Genomic DNA, 26,555 nt, shown 5'->3' with positions numbered 1-26,555 from the left:
TAAATTTATATCTATATATTTCAACAACTTCAAACAAATACATAGTCAGCGTCATCCATGTGCATTATAACCAACAACAATACATCTTAGAAATTAACAAACATTTCAACTATTTTAATATTAAGACATACTACGTTTCTTGGGCTTCAAGAGATACCCGGATCCAAGGGCCAAGTACAATAACACTCCACAAAGTAGAATGATGATACCAACAAAACCAGAAAACATGATTGGTATCCATTTCTGTCTTTCACTGTAAAATAAGAAAAGGAAAGCATTCACAGCAACCATCAATGTCACAAAAGATAGAAACATTGTGGCAAGAACCAACATCCGCTTTTTGGGTAATGATTCCAAGAAATGAGGTCTGGTATAATTAAGAGATATGAGGGCTAAGGTTGAAGAGGATTGTAATGAAGTGAAACTTGCAATCACAATAAGATTGTGGGTTGGTCTCTGGTTGAACATAGGAAGATGAATGTTTTGGTAACGGTTATAATATCCAAGTGTAAAAGCAGATGCAAATGCTAAGATTGTCCCAACCACAAGATCTCTTTTAGTAGTCTCCTTCGCCCACTTCTCACATTTGATAGCTAGATGATGCTGCTTCATGTTGAACAAGTCATGTGGTGTTTCACCATACTTGTTTGTTTCTTCTCTATAAGCATAAGGCATCATCTGCTCTACATCCTGCAACACATACATATCCAGTCATCATTATTAAATTTAAAACGTGATGTGAAAAAAAAAATAATACTAATATTCTTAAGCTCAAAGGGAAAGACTTACCTTGAACCACAATAACTCCTGTTGCATTTGAATAGGCGCTCCTGGCATGTAAACAAACTCTTTTGGCTTACCAAGCTTTGCAGAAAAGTGCAACAAATTATTGCCTTTCACATCTTTCATACAGATTATTGATTCTTTCATCGAGCCTATCTGATATAACAAATTATAGATATCTGCTTTACGATATTTGACAGCTATGTGAAATATACTACGCCCTTTGTCATCCACCATGAGGATTAGTTCTGGATGTAATGGATATAACCGAATGAGCTCGAGTATAAATCTTGTGTTACCATGTTCAAGAGCAACAAAAAGTAATCGGGAAGGGTACGTTGTCTTCTTTTGTTGCCCCTTCTCAATTTCGAAAGGTGGCTCTTTGAGTATCTCATTAAAGTCATTCTCACGCATTCTGACCATCTTTTCTTTAAGTATTCTTAATAACTTCAGGGCATCATGATCACTTTCACATTCAGCATGAGACACTGCAAAAACTGAAAGTAACAACCAAGTATATGTATATCATGGTAACCAAAATTGACAAAACATTAATTAAATATACTTACTTGACTTAACGATCCTCGAGATAATATTTGGTTTGTTTCCTTTCAATGCATTAGTATTGCTAGCCAAACATAAGAGTAAATCTCCAAGTAATCTCTTGTTGGAGATGAGTTCAGGGTGGTCGTTCACTATTTGTAAAGCAACATCTACAAAATGTCATGTCATGTCATATTCATGTCAGAAAATGTGTTGATAATAAATTAACATAAAGCATGTAGATTTACATACCAAAATGATCAGCTTTAACACAAGTCTGAAGAACCCACCCCCGATTTTCGAGTCTCCATGAATCAGTAGTCATTTTCTTGGATTTATCGTAGAGATACCTCACCATATTGGTGTTTGTATACATAGCAGCCACATGGAGTGGCATCATTCCTTCACCATTGGGAATTTCCAGCAAGGATTTGTTCTTTTTCAACATTATCTTTGCGATTTTGATATTTCCGGTTGATGCTGCAATACTGAGGGCTGTCTGGTAATTTTTGTTATGTAGTTCTAAATCCTCCACATCCATCAAATTCACTAGCTTTTCCACAAACTTTTCTATGGACTTGGTGCTATTTGCCATTGCTGCAATGTGAAGTGGTGTGTCAAAATTATGGGTGAAAGCATAACGTATCAGCTCTGGCTTTTGCTCAAGGATGGCTTCAGCGGCTTTCCAGTCTCCTTTGTCTGATGCTGTTTGAAATCCACAACAAATCTCCAAGTAGTCTTCTCTACTTTCGTCTGTTTAAGCAATTGCAAAAGTAAGTTAGAGTAACTCTTTTTGCAGAAAATCCATAAATAGCACTGTAATTTTATCCTTCCCTTTGGTTCAAAACCATTAGAATTTCGTGAGGTCCTATCAAAATCCCCTCAACAACAACGATTTGTATCCGGAGTTTAAAGCTGAGGGCATCAACGAATGAATTGATGCACCCGAGCTTTGTAAAATTTTCACTAAACCCCCAAAGGTTCAAACAGAATGCGAGCATAGCCACGCCCAAAATCGATCCTCAAATTCCAAACGTTTTGCAGTTTTTACGTTAATTACTTGAATTAAATTTTCACTAAAACGAGTGTGTTATAGTTATACTTGTACTCTTGAACAAAGGAGTTGTGAAATTTCATGGTAGCTAAGAAACTACCTGCGAGTAGATCTGATCGAGGTAGATTCGGTTGTTGTGGCACTGAAGGACCTGAGCTTGAGCTTGCAGTTTCAAGATTCATCTCCTTGGCTGCTTACTTCCTGCACTGTTGATAGGGATTAAGTAACAACCCAAATTGAACAAGAACTTAGCAACTAACGCATTTATCTTTATGGGATGAATGGGATTGCTCTTTTAAGAGGATAAGGAAGGGTGCGTTTGGTTGTGAAAAATTTTTCAATTTTTCTATGAAAATTTTCTAAGAAAAACGGAAATTTTGAAAACGCGTTTTGTTCGTTCGGTTTTCCAAAATTTTACAAGAAAAAGAAAATTTTCAGTTTTCCAAATTGTATGTAGATTAGAAAAGTGATTTTTATAGTTTTCCAAAATTTTTCAAATTTCTAAGATAGAAAATGAAAACTCCCTTGGTTTCAACGAAATGTTTTCTAAAATTTTCATTGAAAATTGAAAGCAAAAACTCAATCCTATTTTCGGAAAACATTTTCTTAGAAATTGAAAACAGTTTTCTACAACCAAACGCACCCTAAGCATCTCCTTTCGGATTGCTGTTTTAAGGGGCTAAGCATCTGAGCATCTCCTTTCGGATTAATCTTCTTCAACACTGGGAAGAGTTTCCCACTTTGTAAAGTATGGTGGTGTTGTTTCCATTTCTTTCCTGTATAATTGTATCTTTGCGAATTTTGTTGCATGTTATCTTTACTATATATTTTTTTTGTTGAAATATTAAAAAAATACATGTTAATTTTTTTTTTTAAATATTAAAAAAAACACATGTTAATTTTTTTTAAATATTTAAAAAATACACGTTTAAAATGGTTAGGTACTTAGGTTAATGGACTTTGATATAATAATTTATGTACTATTTTTATATATAAAATCTCAAATATTTTAAACAATATTATTCAATGGTTTTATCTGATTGTTGCATATAAATAAACTAATATATTTTTCAATTAAGTGTTATTTTTAACAATTATTATGAACGATTAATTTAAAATTTTATTATACGACCAAATTTTAATTTCCGTAATGATGTTTATTAAAATACAATTTATTTTAGGTAATATTTTTTAATTTATAATTTGATGTTATATTTTTTATAATTATTGTTCATTAATTTTTAAATCACTTATTATTATTATAAATAAATAAACTTTTTAGGAAGCATTATTTATTATTATTATTATTATTATTATTATTATTATTATTATTATTATTATTATTATATATATATATATATATATATATATATATATATATATATATATATATATATATATATATTAAACATAACATGAAAAGATATGACATATCCATAATTTTGGTTAATTATTTCTTTGAGATAAACAAAAACAAACATTCATATATAACATATTTAATTAAATATTATTCATATCACCTTATATAACATCTTATCAATAACATATATTGATCTAATTTACTTTGCTTTTACTTCCTTCAATAAAAGTAATTTATGAAGCTAAAAAAATAAAGATGTATTTGATGTGTTATCGAGGGAAGTGTAATATATCAATAGATTTGTGTTTAAAATGATTTAAGCTAATATTCCTCTTATATAGATTATAATCATAAAATATGAATAAATAGAAATTAAAGTATTAGAGTATACTTTTATTAAATAATTAGCTACAACCATATTTTTAAATACAAATTAAATTAAATTGCTATCAAGATAATTCATAGATGTGCTTTACTAAATTACAAAATAAATACCGTAAAAACATTAAAAAAACATAAACAATCATATTAAAAAAAATATTACATGACACGAACTAAAAAAATAAAATAAAATGAGAGAGAGAGAGAGAGTTAGTAAAGAAATTTATATTTTTGATAAATTAGTTTCCAGGAAACATTAGGATGGTAGAGATTTATATACTATAATGAAAAGTCGTTTTGAATAAATAATCTCAATTACAAAAAATATCATGTATCCTAAACATATTTTATCATTTATTTTTTTTAGACATCAAACAACTACAATTTTATATTTCATTTTCAAGCATTCTATATAACAAAAATGAAAAAAGAATAAAAGAAAATATGAGTAACCAATAATTGACGATAATGTTCTTATATAAGCAAAATATTGCAATTAATCATTCAATTAAGTTGAATTAGTTGAAGAGTTTTGAAGTTACAAAAAAATATAGTTTAATACAATTAAGTAAAAGAAGTTGAAAGGTCAAGGAGTTTCAAATTGATATGGTTGAAAATAAAAAACATACTTGAACCTTATTAATTTGAATGACCTATTTTATAAGTGTTATATAGATATAGATATAAATATAAATATTAGCTGTTCAAAATTTTACACTTTACAAAAAAACCATTAAATTTATACGAAAATTTGATTTTGACAATGTATTTTTATATTAAATTGGATTTTTTTTTTTTTATATTTTCTTAGTTTTGAACATTTAACTGGATTGCTTATGGCCAAACGATTTGTACTTGCTGACTAGGTTTTGTGGCATCCAACTAAGGTCCTAGCTTGCAAACAATTATGTATAAGTGAACCCCCACATGCATTTGCTCTCACTTTCCCTGGATCTTCATCTTTTCTTCTCTTAGTGCTTCACGAGCTTGTGTAACAACTTCTCATCATCCTAGAGTGGGGTAAACAAAGCAACGAAGGTTCCTTTAGGAGGTGTTACTGTGGACTAGCAGCTCGATTTTCAGTATCATAGAGTAACAAGGTTCTCGATAGAAGATAATATATGTGTAGATACTTCCATAGGGATGCACTTTTAACCGAAAAAATGAACTGTAACATGAACCACTTGAAACTAGTTAGTGGTATTTGGTTTGGTTCTCGATTATTTCGTGTTAGTGTTGTGATTGGGTTTCTTGTGTTTTTTATAGTCATTGAAGGGGGTGGTGTGGATGGTGTACAAGGCGTAAGTAGGAAGTTATGCTAGGTTGTTAAGTATAGAAGTAATTTTAGGTAAGGTCCAATGTTCACTATTTTACTACACTTAAAGGCTTCTTCATAATGCTTCAGATTGTGTTAAAGAGCTACCACATGTGTAAGGAATGTAATGTAAGTATATTATGAGGAATTTAAGCCATTTTATGTTATGATTATTTTGTTGCAATATTATTTCATGAATGAAACTGTCCTATTATGGGAGGTTCAATAAGCTTTTTTCCATTGAGATTTTTTATGAAAAAAAATCCTCTAAAATTTGTCATGATTTTGATGCTCTAAGCTAAATTATAAGCTAGTTTGGTGTGTGCCAAGCACAACTATCGAAACCAATCATTTTATCATATATGATTCAACTAGGTGTGAGATTCGTATGTTATACGGGATTGATAAAGCGAAAAACTAAATATGAAAGTTTAAACAAAAATTTATTTAAATTTGAAAGTATAGATTTGAAATTTAAATTTTAAAATTTGAATGAAAAAGAAACATATTACAGTAATACTATATGAGTACTAATACTGTAATTTATTGGTTATTTTCAATTAAAGTAATTATTAATTGAGATGTAAATATGATGCGTTAATTAAGAAAATATAAAAAATAAATAAATAAGAAAATGACAAATGAAAAAAAAACATTAATAAAAAATACCAAAAAATGACATGTGTTCAAGTTAACGAGAGAGTGATATGTGGCAAAATTATTTTCATTTATTAGGGAGCATGAGGATAAAACACAAACTATTGCCATAAATACATCTACGAACACCATTACACCAATTTGACAAAATTGCAAAAATGGTCCCTGTGGTTTGCCAATTTCTTTGGGTAAGGTCCAAAAAAATTATTAGCAAAAAAGGTCTTTATTTGGTGATTTAATTGTGGTTTTGGTCCCTATTTCGTTAAATTTAACATTTGGCTATTAACTTTTTTAAAATGACAATTTTACCCTCAATGACTATTTTTGCAGTTATCTCTTTTTACCAAATTACAAGGACCATTTCTGCAATTCTCGTTTTTAAATCTATTGAATTATTATATATTAATTCTTCTTTCTTTTTAATTTTATTGAACTATTGTACATTGATTCCTTTTTTAATTTTAATTTTATTGGATTATATTTTTATCTGATTATTATATATCAGTTAATTCTATTTTTAATATATAATATTTATATATTAATAAATATTACATTATTATATTAGTAATTTCTTTTAACTATTTTTTAAAAAAACTTATTGGATTATTTAAAAAAATTATTAGTTTTTTTTATTGGAGTATTACATTTCATTTATTATATTCTACATATAATAAATAATATTTTAGTGGGTTGTTAATTTATTTTAAATGTATAATATTAATTCTTTTTAATTTATTGGTTCTACCATAAAGTCTTACGAATACGCAAAAGCATTGTATCTCACTGTTGAAAATCGTCGAGACCACCGTTAATCACCTTCATCGGAGGTCCGACAGAAACACTACCAACATGTTTCACCCAACACCACTATCAAATAGCCACCTGCGACAACCTCTTCACAATTCGTCAGAATCCTTTATATTTGCCACCAAGCCGATCGTTTTCCACTAGAACCATCACTATTTGAACCACCAAGAAGTCCAACCCAAACACCCTTGACAGTTCCTCCATTTGTTGCCTTTGACTAGCTTATGCCACAAAATCATACTACCTGGTCAGTTGTTGCATTCGTTGGCTTCCACAACCCAAGCACAATGTAATATCCCGATTCCCAAGTATGAGATTTTTTATGAAAAAGGGCAAATTTTCCATGGAACTCGTCGATTTGATGGCCTCAACTCGACGTGTTGAAAGTTTTTGGGCCGCGGATATTTTTGGGCCAACTCGACGAGTTGGAGAGGAAAACCCGACGAGTTGGTGGCTGAATATGAAAACCTTAATTTTAGGGTGTTGCACCCTATTTAAAGGCCTTAAGTCCCATTGATGGCCTCCCTAATTGTCTCCTCTGTCCAAAAACCCTACAATTCGTGTATCTAACCCCAAGTTGAGTGGATGAATTTAAAAGTTGCTTCTTTGTTCTCTTTTTTTTTTAAAGAGATTGAAGTTGGTGGTGCCTAGCTTGAAGGGAATGCTATAAATCCAGAATCTCCTTGATTTTAGCTACTCCTTGAGTTTAGTTGCTCTTTTGAAGTTGAGGACCTGGGGTATTCCAACCCGATGGTTGATTGGACCCATAGTATGTTGTTTTATATATGCGTTATTGTTTGTGTGTGGGTACTTTGGGGGAACTCACTAAGCTTCGTGCTTACATTTTTGGTTTATGGTTTCAGGTACTTCAGTAGATTGTGGCAAAGTAAAGGCGAGATCGTACACATCCTCATGTTTTGGGGACTTATGATTTCTGGGATACTCTGATAATAAAAATGTTTTGAAAACTATGTTGTAAATGACTTTGATTTTGAATAATGTTTTGGACACAATGGTTTCGTAAACACTTTTTAGAGAAAGGATTGTTTTGAAAAAGTTTAAATTTTATTGAAATTTTATGGATGTTACACACAACCTTATAACATCGAAGCTTCAAGCATGTACTACTTGAAAAGATCTAGCAGTGGATCTGGTGGTTTGAAAACCCTATATCTAACATTGCCGCCATTGATGGCAGTGTGGGTAGTCAATTCTTGTAGTGGCGGTTGAGAATGATAGATTATAGGCAACGATCGACGATTTAGGACAAGATGATGTGGCGGTGCAAGGTGGTAGAAAGCAACGAATAGAGGAACTGGCCAGGGGTGTTTGGACCGGACCTCCTTGTAACGACGTAAATTTTCAAAACAATTTTTGACTTTTAAAACAATATACTTATAGTTTAAACATTCTCAAATCTCATGTTCAACAATTGTTATCAAACAAAACATATCCTCAGATCACAAATAAAATCCTCTGTCTGTGTGTACGGATCATGTCGGCGCTTTCCCGTGATCATCATTGGTACCTGAAACACATAACGCATAACACGGTAAGCATAAATGCTTAGTGAGTTCCCCAAAATACCACATACAACACATATTAGCCACTCGAGGCTATAACTCTGTATGACCCTCTGGTCAATGTGTATCAGTGGGACCCTCCAGTCTCATAACTCTATGGACCCTCTGGTCCTAACTCTGTGGACCTTCCGGCCCTAACTCTGTAAACTCTGAATCATACATAGCACAAATCACATATAGATCATATCATATGTAAGCATACAAGATACTCTGTCACATAACTCTAATTATCGCTCTATGTAAAGAATAGTGAGAAGACTCACCTCGGGTAACTCGGTAAATCTCGAACTCGGTAATATTTGTCTAGCCTCCGCCTAATCACAAGAAATAATTACTCTAATCAATACAACTCTCAAAGGCTAGACTAATCCCTCTCTAAGTTCTCTCAGAAGCGTAAAAGACCATTTTACCCCTCTTATGGCTCAAAGATCCAATCATTGACTAAACCCTAAAAGTCAACAAAAGTCAACTCTCCGGGTTACGTTGCGCGTACCAAATCTGTACGTTGGGCGTACCCGGCGACTTCACAGAAATAGGGAACGCGACCCCCTACGTTGCGCGTACTGGGATTACGCCCCGCGTAAATCCCAGTTTCATCCTCCTTTAGATTTTGGGTCTTAAACGGTTAAGACACACATCCAACTTTCAGATCTGACCATCCCTAAGCCTCTTATTCCATAAAGTTGATGACTTTAAGCCTTTGCATGGCTGTAAAAGTCACCAACACCCAAATCACTTCATTGCCAACATTTTAAAGCTCATAACTCAAGCATGGTCGGCTCTTAGTGACCAATACTAGATTTTTGTGGCATAGCAACCCCTAATGAGCTAACATGGGACAGATCTCGGGTTCTAGCAGCTCATCAACACATAAAGTTATCAACTTGGGAGACAAAAACCCTAAAACACCCCCATACTAAACACAAACATAAAAGAGAGAAAGCTTGGAGCTTTTTACCTCCAAAAGATGTCTTCCCCACTGCTAAACTCAAATCCAAAATCTTGAGCTCTAACTCCTCCTCTTCCCAAAGCTTTCTCTTCACTCAAAAGTCCAAGAATGCACCAACAAGCCCTCCAAGACACTCTCTTGCTATATGAACAAGATTTAGGGTTTTAGGGGTTAAGTCTCTGGAAATAGTGGCCAGAAAAGAGGCCATAATGGTCTTTAAATAGATGACACTTAAAAGATTAGGGTTTCATGTCTGGGTCGGGTACGCCCCACGTACCGGACAATCCTCCGTGATCAATATGCGCACGAGTACGCCGAGCGTACACCCGAGTACGCCCCGCGTACTCGTCATCCATTCATTTTCCTTTAGGGACCAAAGTTGACAATCGCCCAAAAGTTAGGGTCCATAAAGCATACCTAATTTTGGGATGTTACAATTCTCCCCCACTAGAACCAGACTTCGTCCTCGAAGTCTCATGCTGCGAATAGCTCCGGATGCTACTCCCGCATCTCCGACTCCGGCTCCCAAGTTAGCTCGGACCCTCTTCGATGTTGCCACTGTACCTGAACCAGGGGCACTTCCCTGTTCCTCAGAACCTTGATCCTCCGATCCATAATTGCGACTGGCCTCTCAACGTATTCAGGTTCGCATCTATCTGAATATCCTCCAGCGGCACTACTGTCGTCTCATCAGCAATGCACTTTCTTAACTGAGACACGTGGAAGGCATCATGTATTTGGCTTAACTCCGCGGGTAGCTCTAAACGATATGCTACCTGGCCCACTCTCGTGGTCACCCTGAATGGTCCAATGTACCGGGGTCCCAACTTGCCCCTCTTCCGGAATTGTATCACTCTTTTCCAAGGAGATACCTTCAGGAGTACGAAGTCTCCAACCTAAAACTCAAGCTCAGATCGTCGCCTATCCGCATAACTCTTCTGGCGACTCTAGGCTGTCAGCAATCTCTGCCTGACCTGCTGAATCTGCTCGGTCTTCTGAAGCACTATCTCAGTGCTACCCATCACTTGCTGCCCTACCTCTCCCCAGCATAAGGGAGTCCGGCACCTCCTCCCATACAACAACTCGAAGGGAGGCATACCAATACTCGAATGGTAGCTGTTTTTATAGGAAAACTCAGTCAATGGTAAGTGTCCCAACTCCCTTTGAAGTCCAATACACATGCTCGGAGCCTGTCCTCGAGCATCTGAATCATCCGTTCCCTCTGTCCATCCGTCTGTGGGTGGTAAGCGGTGCTGAAATGCAATCTCGTACCCAACTCCTCATGGAATTTCTTCCAAAATCTGGAAGTGAAACGTACATCTCGATCTGACACAATCAAGATCGGTACTTCATGCCGCGATACCACCTCTCTTACATACGTCTCTGCCAGTCTCTCTGCAGAAGAGCTCTCACTGATAACAAGGAAGTAAGCGCTCTTCGTCAGCCGGTCGACGATCACCCAATTTGCATTGACACGCCTCGTGGTCTTAGGCAATTTGGTGATGAAATCCATAGAAATTTGTTCCCACTTCCACTGGGGAACCTCAAGTGGCTGCAACTTGCCATGTGGACGCTACTGCTCGGCCTTAACCCTACGATAGGTCCAGCACCTCTCAACAAACCACACCACATCCCTCTTCATGCAGGGCCACCAATACTCTCTCTTAGTATCCAAATACATCTTAGTGGCCCCGGGATGGATCGAAAACCTCGATCTGTGCGCCTCCTCCATCAGGATAGTACATGCCCCGCCTGCAAACGGCACCCAAATCCGACCTTGAAAGGTCATAAGCCCTCGACTATCAGTAACGAACTCAAATATCTGCCTGATGACCCGCTCTCTCTTTCGATTCTCCGGTCTCGCAGCCTCTACCTGGGCCTCTCGTATGGTATCCAACACTGGATTCATTACCGTTATCCTCATACAAATGTCTCGTATCGGGGGCACTCTCCGCCCTCCGGCTTAGGGCATCGGCTACAACGTTACCCTTGCCCGGATGGTACAGGATCTCACAATCATAATCCTTTACCACATCCAACCATCTCCTCTGGCGCATATTCAGGTTGGGCTGATCCATCAAATACTTCAAGCTCTTATGGTCCGTGTATATAGTACACCGAACCCCATACAAATAGTGACGTCAGATCTTGAGGGCAAACACCACTACCCCCAACTCCAGATCGTGGGTGGGATACCTCGTCTCATGAGGCTTCAGCTGCCTCGATGCATATGTTATCACGTGCCCTCTCTGCATCAGCACCGCACCCAACCCTCATATAGATGCGTCACAATATACCACAAAATCTTCCATCCCCTCCGGAAGGGCTAACACCGGGGCTTCGCATAATCTCTGGCAAAGTGTCGCGAATGAGGCTTGCTGCTCAGGACCCCAACTAAAAGCCACGCCCTTCCGGGTCAACCTGGTGAGAGGAACAACAAATTTGGAGAAATCCCTGATAAATATTCGGTAATAGTCGGCCAACCCCAAAAAACTCCTGATCTCGGTGGGGGGTCTCGGCACCTCCCATCTTATCATAGCCTAAATCATGGCTGGGTCGACCAATATCTCATTCTGGTTGACGAGATGCCCTAAGAATTAGACCTCTCGTAACCAGAAATCGCACTTGGAGAATTTGGCGTGCAGCCTCTCCGATCTTAGAACTCCGAGGATCTCCCTCAAATGCTCCTCATGCTGCTATCTGGATCTCGAATACACCAATATATCATCGATAAACACGATCACTGAACGATCCAACCTGGGCTTGCTCACCCTGTTCATGAGATCCATGAACGTTGCCGGTGCGTTGGTGAGCCCAAAAGGCATCACCACGAACTCGTAATGCCCATAACAAGTCCTGAACGTCGTCTTCTGGATATCCTCATCACGCACTCTCATCTGATGATATCCAGACCTCAAATCAATCTTGGAGAACCAAGATGCTCCCTGCAACTGATCGAACAGATCATCGATCCTCGGTAAGGGGTAACGGTTCTTGACCGTTAACTTGTTCAACTCCTGGTAATCAATGCACATCCGATGTGAGCCATCCTTTTTATTGACAAAAAGGATCGACGCTCCCCACGGCGAGCTACTCGGCCGAATAAACCCCTTCCCCAGCAGCTCCTGAAGCTGCGAGGATAACTCATGCATCTCTGGCGGCGCAAGGCGATAGGGTGCCTTGGCTATCGGCGCCGCACCCGGCATTAGGTCAATCCGAAACTCCACTTGCCTCTGTGGAGGCATACCCAGAAACTCCTCGGGAAAAACATCTGTGAACTCACACACTATCGGCACCTCTGACGCAAAACTCGGTCTATCACCACCAACCCGCGTATCCATGACATACGTCAAGAAACCCATAAAACCCTGCTGTAAACTCTGCCTCGCTCAAGCGGCAGAGCGGAAAGCTGATCCGGTCCTAGTACCCTCTCCGTACACTGTGAGCACTCCCCCACTAGGGTCTCGTATAGTCACCAGTTGACGCTCGCATTCTATAACAGCTCCGAACCGGCTCAACCAATCCATGCCCACAATAACACAAACATCTCCCATCGCAATCGGTACTAGATCTATCGGGAACTCAACACCGAAGATCTCGAGTACACATCCTCAAATCACATCAGTCGCATATATTGCTCACTCGTCGGCTATAGAAACTCGTAGAGGTCGACTCAACGCCTTTCGTTGGATACTGATGTGCTGACTAAACGCTAATGATACGAAAGATCGACTCGCACCCGAGTCAAATAACACCAGAGCAGGTACAAAATTCACAAGAAAAGTACCTACGCATACCATAATATAAGCACAATATCTCAAACTCAAAATAAATAGATGAAAGAATACATACCAGCCACGACGTCGGGCGCTGCGCAGACCTCCTCCGCTATCAACTAGAAGGCTCTCCCGCGAGCCTTCGGTGCCTCGGCCTTCGCTTGCCAAATCTCGGTAGCTCGTACGGCAGCAGGAGCAAATCCCTGAGATCCTCCCTGTGCCGACCCTCGCAGTTGTGGACACTCGGCCTTCCGATGGCCGGTCTGGTTGCAGTGGAAGCACACTGCAAATCCCTTGGGACAATCCTTAGCCATATGCCCCTCCTTGCCACACTTGTAGCAAGACCCTAATCGACAAATCCCCTCATGGATCTTGCCGCACTTGCCACAATTGCGGCCCTTCTGGTTCCCTGATCTCGAATCGGCGGGCTTCGCCCGCTTGGCTGTCGGCTAGGACTGTGCCAGTCGCCGATCCCTCCCCTGAGACTCCGCCTCCTCCTTGGCATGCGTCTCGAGCTTAATCTCCCTCTTCCAAGCAATTTCCTAGAGCTCGAAAAATGTCTAGTATGTCGAGTTCGCCACGAAATCGCTAATGTATCTCCTCAGAATACTCAGGTATCGACTCATGTGTGCCTGCTTAGTAGACACATGATGTAGCACCTGGTTCATGGTACGTACTCCTTGTGATTAATATTTTAAATTAGTACATTATTGCCTTGGACTCGGCGATTGAAGGACCAACTCGCCGAGTAGGAGCGGGATAAGACGCGGGGTCTGAACTTTGGACTCGACGAGTTGGTCCCCGGACTCGGCGAGTAGACCCTGTTTGGGCAAAAACCCTAATCCAAGTGTTTACACCCTATTTAAACGCTCTAACTTGGCATCCTTTGTCCCTAACACTTCCAGAGAGCTGTAGAGAGAAACCCTAGCCCCATATTGTTCTTGAGAGTGATTTTGGCTTTGTGAAGAAGGTTTGGAGCTTAGAAGAATAAGGAAGAGGTGGAAGTGTGCAAGGAGGGGAGGTAGATCCGGAATCTACACTGTGAGAAGCTTCCATTCAGGTAGAAAAGTTCTTACCTTGATCACTAGTTCATTAGATCCCCTTTTTGTCCCAAATTAGTGGATTTCAAGCCCTAAAACCTCAAACTCCATGTATTTATGCTCTATGTTCTGAAAGGACTTCAGATTGGGACCTTATGGACATCTTAGAAGTGTAAAGTCTCTGTGGTTGGAGTTATTGAGGTCCCTATTGAGTGTATAACCTCTTAAAGAGCTTGGATTTGCCTTCTTGAGCTTATAAGGCCATGCATGCACGTAAAGTTTGCAACTTTACGTGATAAGCATGCCCTAGGAGCATAGATCTACGGTTTAGAAGCATTGCATGTCTCAGATTTGGTATGTATGGGAAGAGGGTCGAAGGGACTCGGCGAGTTCTATGAAGATGGTCTTAGACTCGGCGAGTTAGATGAACAACTCGGCGAGTCCTATGAAGATTTCCTGGAACTCGACGAGTTGTTCTTCAAACTCGGCGAGTCATATGAACTGTCACTGAGTAAGAGGGGCTTAAGTGTTGAAGGTCCAACCCTTCGTATCTGCATGCGGAATTAGCAATTTAACGTGTAACAATAGTCCCAGAACCCCAAATCCTCTTAAGGGATGCTCTGTTGAGGATTTGGAAGCGAGTAGGAGATCTGCTCGTGGGGACTCGGCGAGTCGGATCATGAGTCGGTTCTATAGTCCCGAGTAGTGAGTTAAGGGTGACTCAGTGAGTGGGAAGAGGGACTTGACGAGTAGGACCGGGTTAGTAGGAGAAGGACTCGGCGAGTCTGTGCCACAACTCGGCGAGTCCAGTCAACTGGAAGTTGACTTTGACCATTGAGTTGACCTTGGACCATGGGTGGGTCAGTCAATTGACCTAAGGGTATTTATGAGTGGCTAATCTATGTTATGGATTTGTAGCCGGAGGATTACCGGTGCAGCAGCCAGACGTCTAGCAGTCAGACTTTCGGTAACTACTTTTCGAGGTGAGTTTCCTTATAGTAGTAACGGGTCTAAGGCACCAAGGTCGGCCCGTATAGACGATATGTTAGTGTCGGAGTGTGGGCAGAGCCCGTATCTCATGGTTGAGTTTGATTATGATATATGCCAGTATGATAGAATTGTTTATACTCGTTGTCTGTGTGATACTTGTATGTTATGGTTTAGCAGCTGAGTGTGGGCGAGGCCCGTATCTCTCTGATAGTGGAGTGTGGGCGAGGCCCGTATCTCTCAGATAGCGGAGTGTGGGCGAGGCCCATATCTCTCAGATAGCAGAGTGTGGGCGAGGCTCGTATCTCCCAGCTAGCGGAGGGTGGGCGAGGACCGTATCTTCATGAGTGTGGGCGAGGCCCGTATCTCCTAGCTGTTCATTGTATTTATGGTATTAGGTGTTATGGGGGAACTCACTAAGCTTCATGCTTACGGTTTATAGTTTTGTTTTCAGGTACCTCTTCTTCAAGGGGGAAGGAGCTGGCGCGGTAGCGGCACATCATACACGCACCTTGTTTTCCGCACCATGAGTCATTCTGGGATTTTGTACTCTGATAGTTGATTGTTTTCATGTTTCGGTTTTCAGACACGATGTATGTTATGCAATGGTTTGACCAGACATTATTTTAATTACAATCGTTTTCTAAAGTATTGATTTAAAAATAAAATTTTTGGACGTGAAATTTGGGTCGTTACACATGCTCAGGGCAAAACATCGCCCTCTCGTAAAACATCCTGGTGATCACAGTAACAGACTCAGTTCCCTAATTGAGGGACAAGAACTCCTGGGTTAACCGTTCCCTTTCCACTGGGGGAACGTACTCATCACGAAACATGGCGGTGAACCTCTCCCAAGTCACCGCGGCAAGCTCTGCAAAAGTGAAGTGCGCTGTCACAAACTTCCACCAGTCCTTCGCTCCCAAGTGAAGCTGGTTCAGCGCAAATCGTACCCTCAGATGCTCCGGACATGAACACGTGTAGAAACATCCCTCAATGTCAGAAATCCACCTCATCGCGGCTATCGGATCCTGCGTCCCATCAAACTCTGGTAGCTTCGTGTTGCTGAACTCCCGGTACCACAACAGGTCACCTCCCTGTGGCCTGGCAGCAGCGACGGCTACGGTGGCCACAGCAACAACAACATCAGTGTAACGCCCGCGAATCCGGGCTAGTCAATTTAGAGGCAATAGGGGTCGAAAATGACTTTTCGACAAAATATTATTTAGAATAAATAATCTTAACCAAGTTTTAGAGTATGTCAAAAGGTTTCCGTACATATAAGGAACGCCGAAATCCGAGTTATAACGAAGAAGTTATGGTCCGTCGAAGTTTTACGGCAAAACCGGCACGACACCGGGAAGCGTAAATAGTGAATTTACGATAGAGCGAGATTTAGCCTTAGCAATCTAAACAAAAGTCGTAGAATATGTTAAACTAAGAACATCAATAAAAAGAACGCCCAAATCTGACTTCGTATGAAGAAGTTATGATTTTTCGAAGTTTCGGACTAGCAGTGTACAGCCCGAAATTCGAATATTTGATCGAGCGGTTTTTAGCCGACACGACCTAAACGAGAATCGAAGATCTCGTTAAGAGTAGCGTAACGAGAAAAAGATGGGCGAAAACGGATGTCGGATGAAGAAGTTATGAGGATTTAACGGACCAATCGTGTCCCGGCCCGTTGATAATATAAAAATTAAAATCGAGCCAAAATTAGCCAACGAAGTCTAAACGAAAGTTGTAGAGTACGTTCCCGCCTTCGCGTGGATATAAAGAACGTCGAAAACGGAGCTCGTACGCGAAAGTTACGAATTTTTAAAGTTTATAATCGAATTTGCGAAGGCTGATGAGGATTGATGACGTGGAACGTTGTGGGCCGTCGGATGATGATTCAGATCTCGCTTCGGATCATGCCACGAAGCCTCGCAGTACGCCCCGCGTCCGAAGAGGTTACGCCCCGCGTAGGTCCGATCTGATCCATCCGATGGGTGCGAGACAGCTGGGTCCGAGCTGGTGATCTTATCCGAGGAGTATGCCCAGCGTACCCTCGGTACGCCCAGCGTAAATCCGAGCTTCGGTCCCTATAAATACCATGCGAATTCTTCCGGATTTTTTACACATTTTCACTTCTCTCTCTAAACTACTTTCTCTCTCTAACCCTTTTGGAGTCCACTAAGCCCTAGTTAAACCCTTAGCACCCTAGGGAAGCCCCGAGGCTCCCGGAGTCCCGAGAAAAAGGAGTTTTTCGGTTTCGAAACGCTGCTCCAATTAAGTTCCGGTTTTTGATAAAATTCGCTGTAAGTGTGCTACGCTTACGCAATTTTTAATATAGCTTTCAAATAATTATAGGAATGTTATTAGGTCCTTAAAATAATTATTTAGGCTATTATTATGAGTTATATCGAGTATTATTAACGCTGAATAATACTCTGACTAATTAATTTGTCGCGGTTATCGTTAAACTAAACCCTAGTGGTATCGGTACTAGGTTTTATCGAAGGAATATCGTTTTGAGAGTATCGAAGCGCTGTCCGAGTGCTGAGTCACCACCTACTCAGGTGAGTGCATAGTTACTTTCAGCTTACACATAGATATGAAGTATTTTACGTGCTGTGTGTGTATATTATCTGTATACTTGCTATCTATATTGGAAGAACGTTTTATACATGTTTTCAGTGATTCAAACTGTATAAGTATTTTATATCTACATAATGTGCGGGGTAAAACACGGGTAGATATAATAGTTGCTGTGTGACAAAATAAAATAATGAGAGGCCTCGTTATAGCTGTTCTTGATGATCTAGTCATCTAGCGGAGTATAGATGACAACCACAGACTATTCTAGACAGTCCAGTGGAACACTAGCAGGCTCGCAACCTGTAGGTGTTTATTCGAACTGTGTGTGTAACCGAACTGTGTGTTTATTCGAACTGTGTGTTTATTCGAACTGTGTGAACTGTGTGCTCACCAGGTATACTCCATCCCAATGATAGTCCTTTGACTAGGTCCCTTGTGTTAGATGTTTTAGGGACGTAATGTGAGGATAACGGGAATGGGTAATTGGGTTGATTGTTTGATGTTTACAATAATAATTATATTATTGTGGGTTGAAAACCCTATGTACTCACCAGGTTTCCCAACCTGACCCACTCAGTTTATTTATATCACAGGTGTTGATATGAAGTCACATTACACAAAGAGATTTAAAGAGATGTAGATCACTAGTGTAAATAATTGTAAGTTCTGTTTATGCTTATGTTTCTGTATTAACGATGACATCCCAAACGTTTTAAAATGAAATAAATACGTTTCTTCGAAAATGTTTTAATAACGTATTTACCATGTTTTTCTGGGAACAAATTCCGCAACATTTTTATAAAATGAAGTACTCTGATTTTTATAAAGCATAAACAAACCGGTCTTTTCTGGCCGTGATTTCGGGGATGTCACAGTTGGTATCAGAGCATTAGTTTAAGCGAACTAGGAATATGGATTTATTTCTAGACTTAAACTTAGAATGCTAAGCGATGATTGTGAGGTGTGAGCACTAGATTATTTTAGGAATTATGCCTAAAATGCTTTTATGTGCTAAATACTTGTGCCTGATATGCTGTTAGTTGTTCGGATCTATGGTCTGTTGCCGACCGGATCTGGAAACCTTATGTGTTTAGGATTCTAAACGTACGACTACGATATTAGAACTAGCATATAAACGTTTCGGAGTGATAAGGATGATTTAACCGTCAATCCTAAGTAAAGGCCTAGATTCACCTTATTCGGTGTATAGATCAAGATGGCAAGAACCCGTAGCGGAAACGTGAATGCAAATGGGAACCGAAACCAACCCCCAGTGATTGAGCAAATACCGGTTGTGGTAGCCGCTGCTGAGCCAATAACAATGGCCGGAGTGCAAGCGATGATCCAAGCGATGTTGGATCGTCAAATGGAGGAAACTAGACGTTTGCTCCAACAAAATCAAGAGGAAGCCACTATTCAGATCGAACAGCCCGAGTTGAACGAAGGGCAGACTGAGGAAGGAGACTACAGTGGAACTGTTGGTCAAGTCAACCCACCAATAGTTCGACAAAAAAACCAAGATGACGAAGTCGAGAGGAATGGATGCAAGTACAAGGATTTTCTGACTTGCAAGCCATCAACTTTCACTGGAAAGGAGGATCCGATTGGGGTCATGGATTGGATCTCGGAGATGGAGTTAGCTTTCATGACGTGCGGTTGCAGAGGAAAACAACAGACCACATTTGCAGTGCGTCAGTTTCGAGGAGGCGCTGTACGTTGGTGGAATACCTTGGGGAAGACTCTGAGCCCCAATGAGCCCCTGCAACTGACATGGGCAAAATTTCTGGTACAATTCAAACGAAAGTACTGCTCAGCTCAAAATCTGCTCAAGCTGGAAAACCAATTCCTTACCTTGAAGAAAGGAAGCATGTCTGTTGATGAATACACCAACAATTTCACAGAGAAGATGGAGTTCGCCTTACGTCTTGTTCCGGATGAGCTGACGAAAGTCGACAAGTATGCAAAAGGACTTCCATGGGAGTATGCGGTGCCAGTGCGACAGGCACCTACTTTGGAAGCAGCTATCTGGGCTGCCAAGTCGGTTGAAGATATGATTAAGGGAAGAGCTGCCAACAAGATTGAGGTTGGTGAAAAGAGGAAGTTTGAGGAATCTACGAGGCCCAATAAGAAGATCAAGTCTGGTTCAAAGGAGTCTAGCGGAGGAGGAAACAATGTGAAATGGTGCGAGAAGTGCAAAAAGAATCACTTTGGGAAATGTAGCAAAGAAGTGACTTGCTACAAGTGTGGGAAGACCGGACATTACGCCAACGAGTGTAAAAGGGTGTGTTATGAATGCCATGAAGAAGGGCATGTTGCTAAGGATTGCCCGAAAAAGAAAGAAGCGGCAAAACCAAACATTCCGCCAAAACCGAAGGCAAGAGCATTCCATATGATCCTGGATGAAGCAGATGACAATGCGAGGATTCAGGAATGACGGCTTGCCATCCAAGGATCAAGTTATAAAGTAGCCATAGAATCATATGATGTAGCCTGTTAGAGGCATAGTCTAGGGTGAACTTGAACACCTATGTAACCGTTTCAAGAAATAATATGAAACCTTTGTTTTGCTATCTGATGTGTTAAGATGTTGTGTGGTTTTCTTGTATGGTGACTTGGAAAGACTGCGGGACAATACTTGGAATGAGTATGAGTAGGTGTGAATGGTAGTAGAGGCCTATACTACCGGAAGCACAGGACTCACACTTGGATCAGGGAAAGTCACAAGGTTACCAAGAAGCTAGTAATTGATTTCGTTTTAAGTGTGTTGTTACCATCGTTTCGGTAATGACTAAGAAGATTGTTGATATTCCGACCCTAGTGGCCATATCGAATCGAGTCCGACTACGATGAGTATGTTGTGTGGTTCAAAGAACCAAGTTTGATGTAGCGTCCGAATTAAACCAAACGATTGAAATCAGAGCGATCAATAGAAATATCGCGCTCGTTGTTAAAGAAGTTGGTAGCTAGAAATGCCTAATGTTAAAGTGTGATTATATCACATTAGAACATGAAGGAAGGCATAGTCTGTTTTAGAATTTAACTCTAAGAGACCTAAGTCTAAGTGTTGCAACATAGGATGATAGGTCATTAGAATATGACACATCGATCCATAGTAGTAATAAAAGAAGTCATCTCAAGTTCGTATCCAGTAAGGATCGAGATTTTGACTTGAAGATCATAATTTGGAGTCTAGCATGAGGTAGAGAGCAGGTGCACGATCGAGTACTACATACAGTCAATAAGTCTGAGAGATAGACTTGAAGGAATGTAGAAGTTATAATTATTACCTAGGATGAAGAGACGACGTATGGAGTCATTATACGACCATGTTTCGTTGATGATTCCGAGACGTAATCATCCTAAGGGGGAGATAATTGTAACGCCCGCGAATCCGGGCTAGTCAATTTAGAGGCAATAGGGGTCGAAAACGACTTTTCGACAAAAGATTATTTAGAATAAATAATCTTAACCAAGTTTTAGAGTATGTCAAAAGGTTTCCGTACATATAAGGAACGCCGAAATCCGAGTTATAACGAAGAAGTTATGGCCCGTCGAAATTTTACGGCAAAACCGGCACGACACCGGGAAGCGTAAATAGTGAATTTACGATAGAGCGAGATTTAGCCTTAGCAATCTAAACAAAAGTCATAGAATATGTTAAACTAAGAACATCGATAAAAAGAACGCCCAAATCTGACTTCGTATGAAGAAGTTATGATTTTTCGAAGTTTCGGACTAGCAGTGTACAGCCCGAAATTCGAATATTTGATCGAGCGGTTTTTAGCCGACACGACCTAAACAAGAATCGAAGATCTCGTTGAGAGTAGCGTAACGAGAAAAAGATGGGCGAAAACGGATGTCGGATGAAGAAGTTATGAGGATTTAACGGACCAATCGTGTCCCGGCCCGTTGATAATATAAAAATTAAAATCGAGCCAAAATTAGCCAACGAAGTCTAAACGAAAGTTGTAGAGTACGTTCCCGCCTTCGCGTGGATATAAAGAACGTCGAAAACGGAGCTCGTACGCGAAAGTTACGAATTTTTAAAGTTTATAATCGAATTTGCGAAGGCTGATGAGGATTGATGACGTGGCACGTTGTGGGCCGTCGGATGATGATTCAGATCTCGCTTCGGATCATGCCACGAAGCCTCGCAGTACGCCCCGCGTCCGAAGAGGTTACGCCCCGCGTAGGTCCGATCTGATCCATCCGATGGGTGCGAGACAGCTGGGTCCGAGCTGGTGATCTTATCCGAGGAGTACGCCCAGCGTACCCTCGGTACGCCCAGCTTAAATCCGAGCTTCGGTCCCTATAAATACCATGCAGCATTCACCATGTGAATCCGAGCTCGGCACGTTAAAAAATCATTCATGGCTGAGGTTGAGTCCATCGGCAGCATTCACCATGTGAATCTAGTTCAACTTAAAGGATTTTCTGCTTGGAAATCAGAGCGACTTCTCGTCTATGAATTCATGAGTAATGGATCATTAGACCAGTGGATCTACTACTCTAGTGTAGACCACCAAAAGCACCTACTTGGATGGGAATGCAGAAAAAAAATTATTCTTGATATAGCTAAGGGTTTAGCATATCTCCATGAAGAATGTAGCCAAAAAATCATCCATCTCGACATTAAACCTCAAAACATACTCCTAGACAGCAATTTCAATGCCAAAGTATCCGATTTTGGGTTGTCTAAGCTCATTGATAGAAATCAAAGCCGCCAAGTGATGACTACAATGAGAGGAACCTTTGGCTATATGTCTCCAGAATGGTTGAGCTCGGTTATCACTGAAAAGGTGGATGTGTATAGCTTTGGGATCGTTCTTTTGGAGATCTTATGTGGAAGGAAAAATCTCGACAGGTCTCAGCCAGAGGAAAGTTGGCACTTACTGGGTGTCTTTCAGAGATGTTGGGAACAAGGGACATTGTTAGATATAGTTGACAGGTACAGTGAAGATATGCAGCTACATGCTACAGAAGTCACAGAGATGATGAAAGTGGTTTCATGGTGTTTGCAAACTGATTTCACTAGAAGGCCTTCGATGTCAACTGTGATTAAGTTGTTAGAGGGAGTAATAAGTGTTGAATCCAACTTGGATTACAACTTCTCATATCCAAGACTGCAGGAAACAACCTTTGAGCATGACAAAAGCTCCAAACCCGCGTGTGATTCTATTCTATCAGGGCCAAGGTAAGTTAGAATAAGATTCTTGTGGATCATTTATATGGATCTTTTTAATGCTTCTGTATTTTCTTTCATCAAGAACAATTAAACTGCTCGTTATGAACATACGTAGTTTCATCCCACCGAATAAAATGGATTCCACTTCTCTATGTCCAAACGACACATGCTTTAAGAGTTTAAGAGCTAGAACTGAAACTTGTGGAACTCATTGTTACGACTTATAAAAAGACATGGAAATATTGGTGATTCACTTTTATTCTTATTTATTAAAATATTCATAAGTTTATATTTTTTTACTTATGAATTCGTACACAACAAGCCGTGATTTCCAAGCACAAAAATCTTTAAGCTTAACTATATTCACATGGTGAATGTTTGATCCATCCTCAACAGTCCCTTAGAAATCTTAACTTACTCCTCCCTCCCAAAGTTTTTTCCCAAAATTCTCTATGTCAAATTTCAATTTTTCATACAAAAAAACGAGGGGACATTCCACATACCTGATTTGAATATTATCCTTTCGTCTTAATAACTCTTTTGATTGCGATAATACCTACAATTACAACAAGCAGAAGCTCAAAACTTCCAATCATGGAACCTAGAATTGTTGTAACTTAATTTTTCCCCATGGTAATGGACCAAACTTCCAATCGCAGAACTTGGAATTGTTGCAAGTTGAAACTCGATTTTTTTCCTTTATGATGGACTAGAAGTTTGAAATGCAGACATTGGAGGTGGACTTACATTATGAAAGCGAATAAATTTCAATCAACAATCATAACTCCAATACCTCTGAAGTTATGTGACATTCCCCACTCAAAAAATCGAAACCATACTAATATAGAGTTGTTTTGACATGCTTGTTTCGATGTCTCCATACTCACATTCGTGTAAGCTACAAGCAACATTTCCCGATTCTCCAGTTGCAGTGAGATTCGATATTGAACTGGGGCCAACCAGATAGTCTTAGGTTAGATGATCAAATCAGTTGACTTGAGGGAGCAAGCCCTAGAGCAGCTGGAATGATATAAGATGCAGTGTTGGAATAAAGTGTAGGTAAAAAATATGAAGTTAGCTAGTCATATGTAGTAATTAATACATTATTAATTTATAAGATTGAATAAAAAAATTGGAATAAAGTGTAGGTAAAAAAAATTACCTCTCCATTACTGACAATAGTTTGTCCATTCAGACTTCCTAAAATTGTAGAAGATGAAAGTTCTATTCAGTCATATCCCTGTGAGAAACATATGAGAATTGCACATCTCAGCAAAAAAAATGTTAAAAATCAGAAAAAGGAATAACCATGCATGATTGTTGATTTAAACTGACAACTACAACACAAAAGTATTATCTTCCAGAAGAAAACATGTTATCACTTTCACAGAAACAATAAAATAAAAGTTGGCTACTTTTCTCCTTATCTATTCATTGGTCCTAAATTTGCATGCAATTTCCTCTTTTATCGGCTTTGCAAGTAAAAGAGAAGTACATAAATTATTTATTATAAGATAAGTCGAGATATTGTTGGTTACTAATTATTATGGAGACAGTTTTATGTTTTATGATTGTCATGGATTTATTTTGGTTTTCAGCACACTAATCTGGAATTGATCTGTGGAAAAAAAATCGAAACAAAAGGAAATCAAGTCCTGTAAGGAAATGGTACAGCCGAGCCACAAATCATGTAAATCCAAAAAATAGTATTTGATTTTTCGAAATTGATGAAAAAATAGAGAGGAAATTTCAATTCTTTTACGTAAAATTAGAATTTAATGTATAAAAGCATACCACAGTAGGCACACCTGCAAAGAAGGATCCATCTGTACAACCTATTCTCTGTGAAACTCGCCTGGGAAATAAAAAGATTAAAAAAATGAGAAACTAAACCAAGAACCCAAATTTCAAAGAAGAATACGAAGATAGGAGATATATTGCAACTAATAAGAGCATATCCACCAATTAGCGGGCTCCTGAATATGAAACTTCTTTGAAGCATTTCAACAAACAGGTTATGGGCATATGATAAGAGCTTATAAGTATGTAAAAATCTCACCTCTCGCTCTCCCCCAAAGCAACAGAACCTCCTTTACCAGTTTCATCAGATTCTCCTTGAGCATCCTAAATAGTCAAAACCTTCTTAATTCATGAAATTAACTGAAATAGATCAAACCTTGAACACCATAATGATAGACGTCGAGGCCAAGCCAATAAACATATTCATTCATGGAGGTAAGATCATAAACATTCATGTAAATCGAAATTTCAATTAGATCACCTAAAACCTAAGGTTTGCCAAAACTTGACATAAGCCTAACTGCGTCTCTTTTAGCCCCCATAAAATCCTATTGACATATGGATTTTTGTCACTATAGTTTACAGAGAAAACTTCAATAATTCACCATCATAACTCAAGTAATTGGAAAACAATTCCCAAATTTAAAACCATATTGATTCAGAAGACCAATTCATCATAACTAAACTAAATGAAAACTAATTCCCAAAATCAAAATCATATTGATTCGGAAAATCGATTTGGTTTTAAAAAATACAAAATACGCCAAATGATATCTGACATAAATATCGACAAAAAGAAGTACAGAGCAACACAAATGAGTTTCAGGTGGAGGAGGAAGGATTGGGAGTATGATACCTGAAAACAAAGCGTACCTTCAACGCGAACACGCCGACTGTTGACATATGACATATGTGTGCGTGTGTGTGTTTCACCTGCCATTTTGTGTGAAATAGATGAGCCTACCGAACTGCGGACTCTGAGATGTGTAGAGAAGGACGACGGAGATGATAGGAAGTGGTGGAGGCCGACGATTCTCAGAGAGGGGCGGTCATTGCTGACGGTTCTGGCGACACCGGCAAAGAGGACCTTCATCGTCCCTCTAGGTTTTCGTTCTGCCTCGTCTCCATGCACGACTAAGTAAAAAAGATAAACCGACTTTCATTGGTAAAGTGGAATAGAAGATAGAGAAGAAGAAAGCAGAGATGATGCGGTGGAAGAGCTGTGGAAACTCATAGTCTGCACACACCAACATGCCCTAAAACGAAATAAAAAAAAATGTTAATTTAAGGAGCGAATTGGAGAGAAAGGGAGGGAACCGGAGAGAAAGTTTATGTGGATGGTGTTCCCGAGTTATTTTTTGGAATGATTCGGAAAGAATGGAAAGGATTTCGGAGGATTAACTTCTCTCTTAATCTTCCTCCCAAATTGGAGTGATTTGGAGAGAAGAGAATAAGTGATGAAGATAAATCGAAAGTATTCCCAATATACCCTTACACCCTATATAGCGATTTCTTCAAACATAAGGCGAAGTCTCTTCCACCTCTGTATACACAAGTAACGTCTGCGTGCAAGTCTCTGCTGCTATCAGGTTTCACCTTCTTCTCCTTATCACCACAATTTTCTCCATTTTTTTCTGCTTCATTGCTGCCATTAGTGGAGTATATTATGTTCACGTTTTTTCTTTTTCTGCTTCAACAAGTTTATCTGTGAACCAGTCTATCTGTTTGCTTCTTCCTTAATTTTTTGCTGTTATGTTT

At 39.4% G+C, this 26,555-nt stretch overlaps 1 protein-coding gene and 1 pseudogene across 1 annotated transcript; one reads left to right on the top strand and one right to left on the bottom strand.

The window, feature by feature from the left end:
* Positions 1-26,555, bottom strand: LOC145069084 (uncharacterized). The gene is made up of 11 exons (XM_079016057.1): positions 26,293-26,555; positions 25,654-26,053; positions 25,057-25,121; positions 24,792-24,852; positions 24,160-24,237; positions 23,501-24,017; positions 2,481-2,581; positions 1,579-2,079; positions 1,353-1,496; positions 790-1,280; positions 1-690 (listed from the first exon to the last, which is right to left on the bottom strand). Exons 7-11 carry the CDS (start codon positions 2,560-2,562, stop codon positions 121-123), a joined length of 1,788 nt encoding a protein of 595 aa, XP_078872183.1. The 5' UTR covers positions 2,563-2,581; positions 23,501-24,017; positions 24,160-24,237; positions 24,792-24,852; positions 25,057-25,121; positions 25,654-26,053; positions 26,293-26,555; the 3' UTR covers positions 1-120.
* LOC145066795 (G-type lectin S-receptor-like serine/threonine-protein kinase SD2-5 pseudogene) lies at positions 22,183-23,224 on the top strand (annotated as a pseudogene).

This window comes from Lactuca serriola, chromosome 8 (genome assembly GCF_051521515.1).
Source record: "Lactuca serriola cultivar US96UC23 chromosome 8, Lser_US96UC23_V15, whole genome shotgun sequence".
NCBI classification, from domain to species: Eukaryota; Viridiplantae; Streptophyta; class Magnoliopsida; order Asterales; family Asteraceae; genus Lactuca; species Lactuca serriola.
The sequence above is the reverse complement of the archived record's forward strand: the minus strand, read 5'-3'. Positions and strand labels throughout refer to the sequence as shown.

Excerpts from the sequence above, each read along its gene's own strand:
- LOC145069084 (XM_079016057.1), bottom strand. The coding sequence starts at position 2,562 with ATGAATCTTGAAACTGCAAGCTCAAGCTCAGGTCCTTCAGTGCCACAA. Across the intron at positions 1,497-1,578 it reads TGTTAAAGCTGATCATTTTG|ATGTTGCTTTACAAATAGTG; the intron begins GTATGTAAATCT and ends GACATTTTGTAG. Across the intron at positions 1,281-1,352 it reads CTCGAGGATCGTTAAGTCAA|TTTTTGCAGTGTCTCATGCT; the intron begins GTAAGTATATTT and ends TGTTACTTTCAG.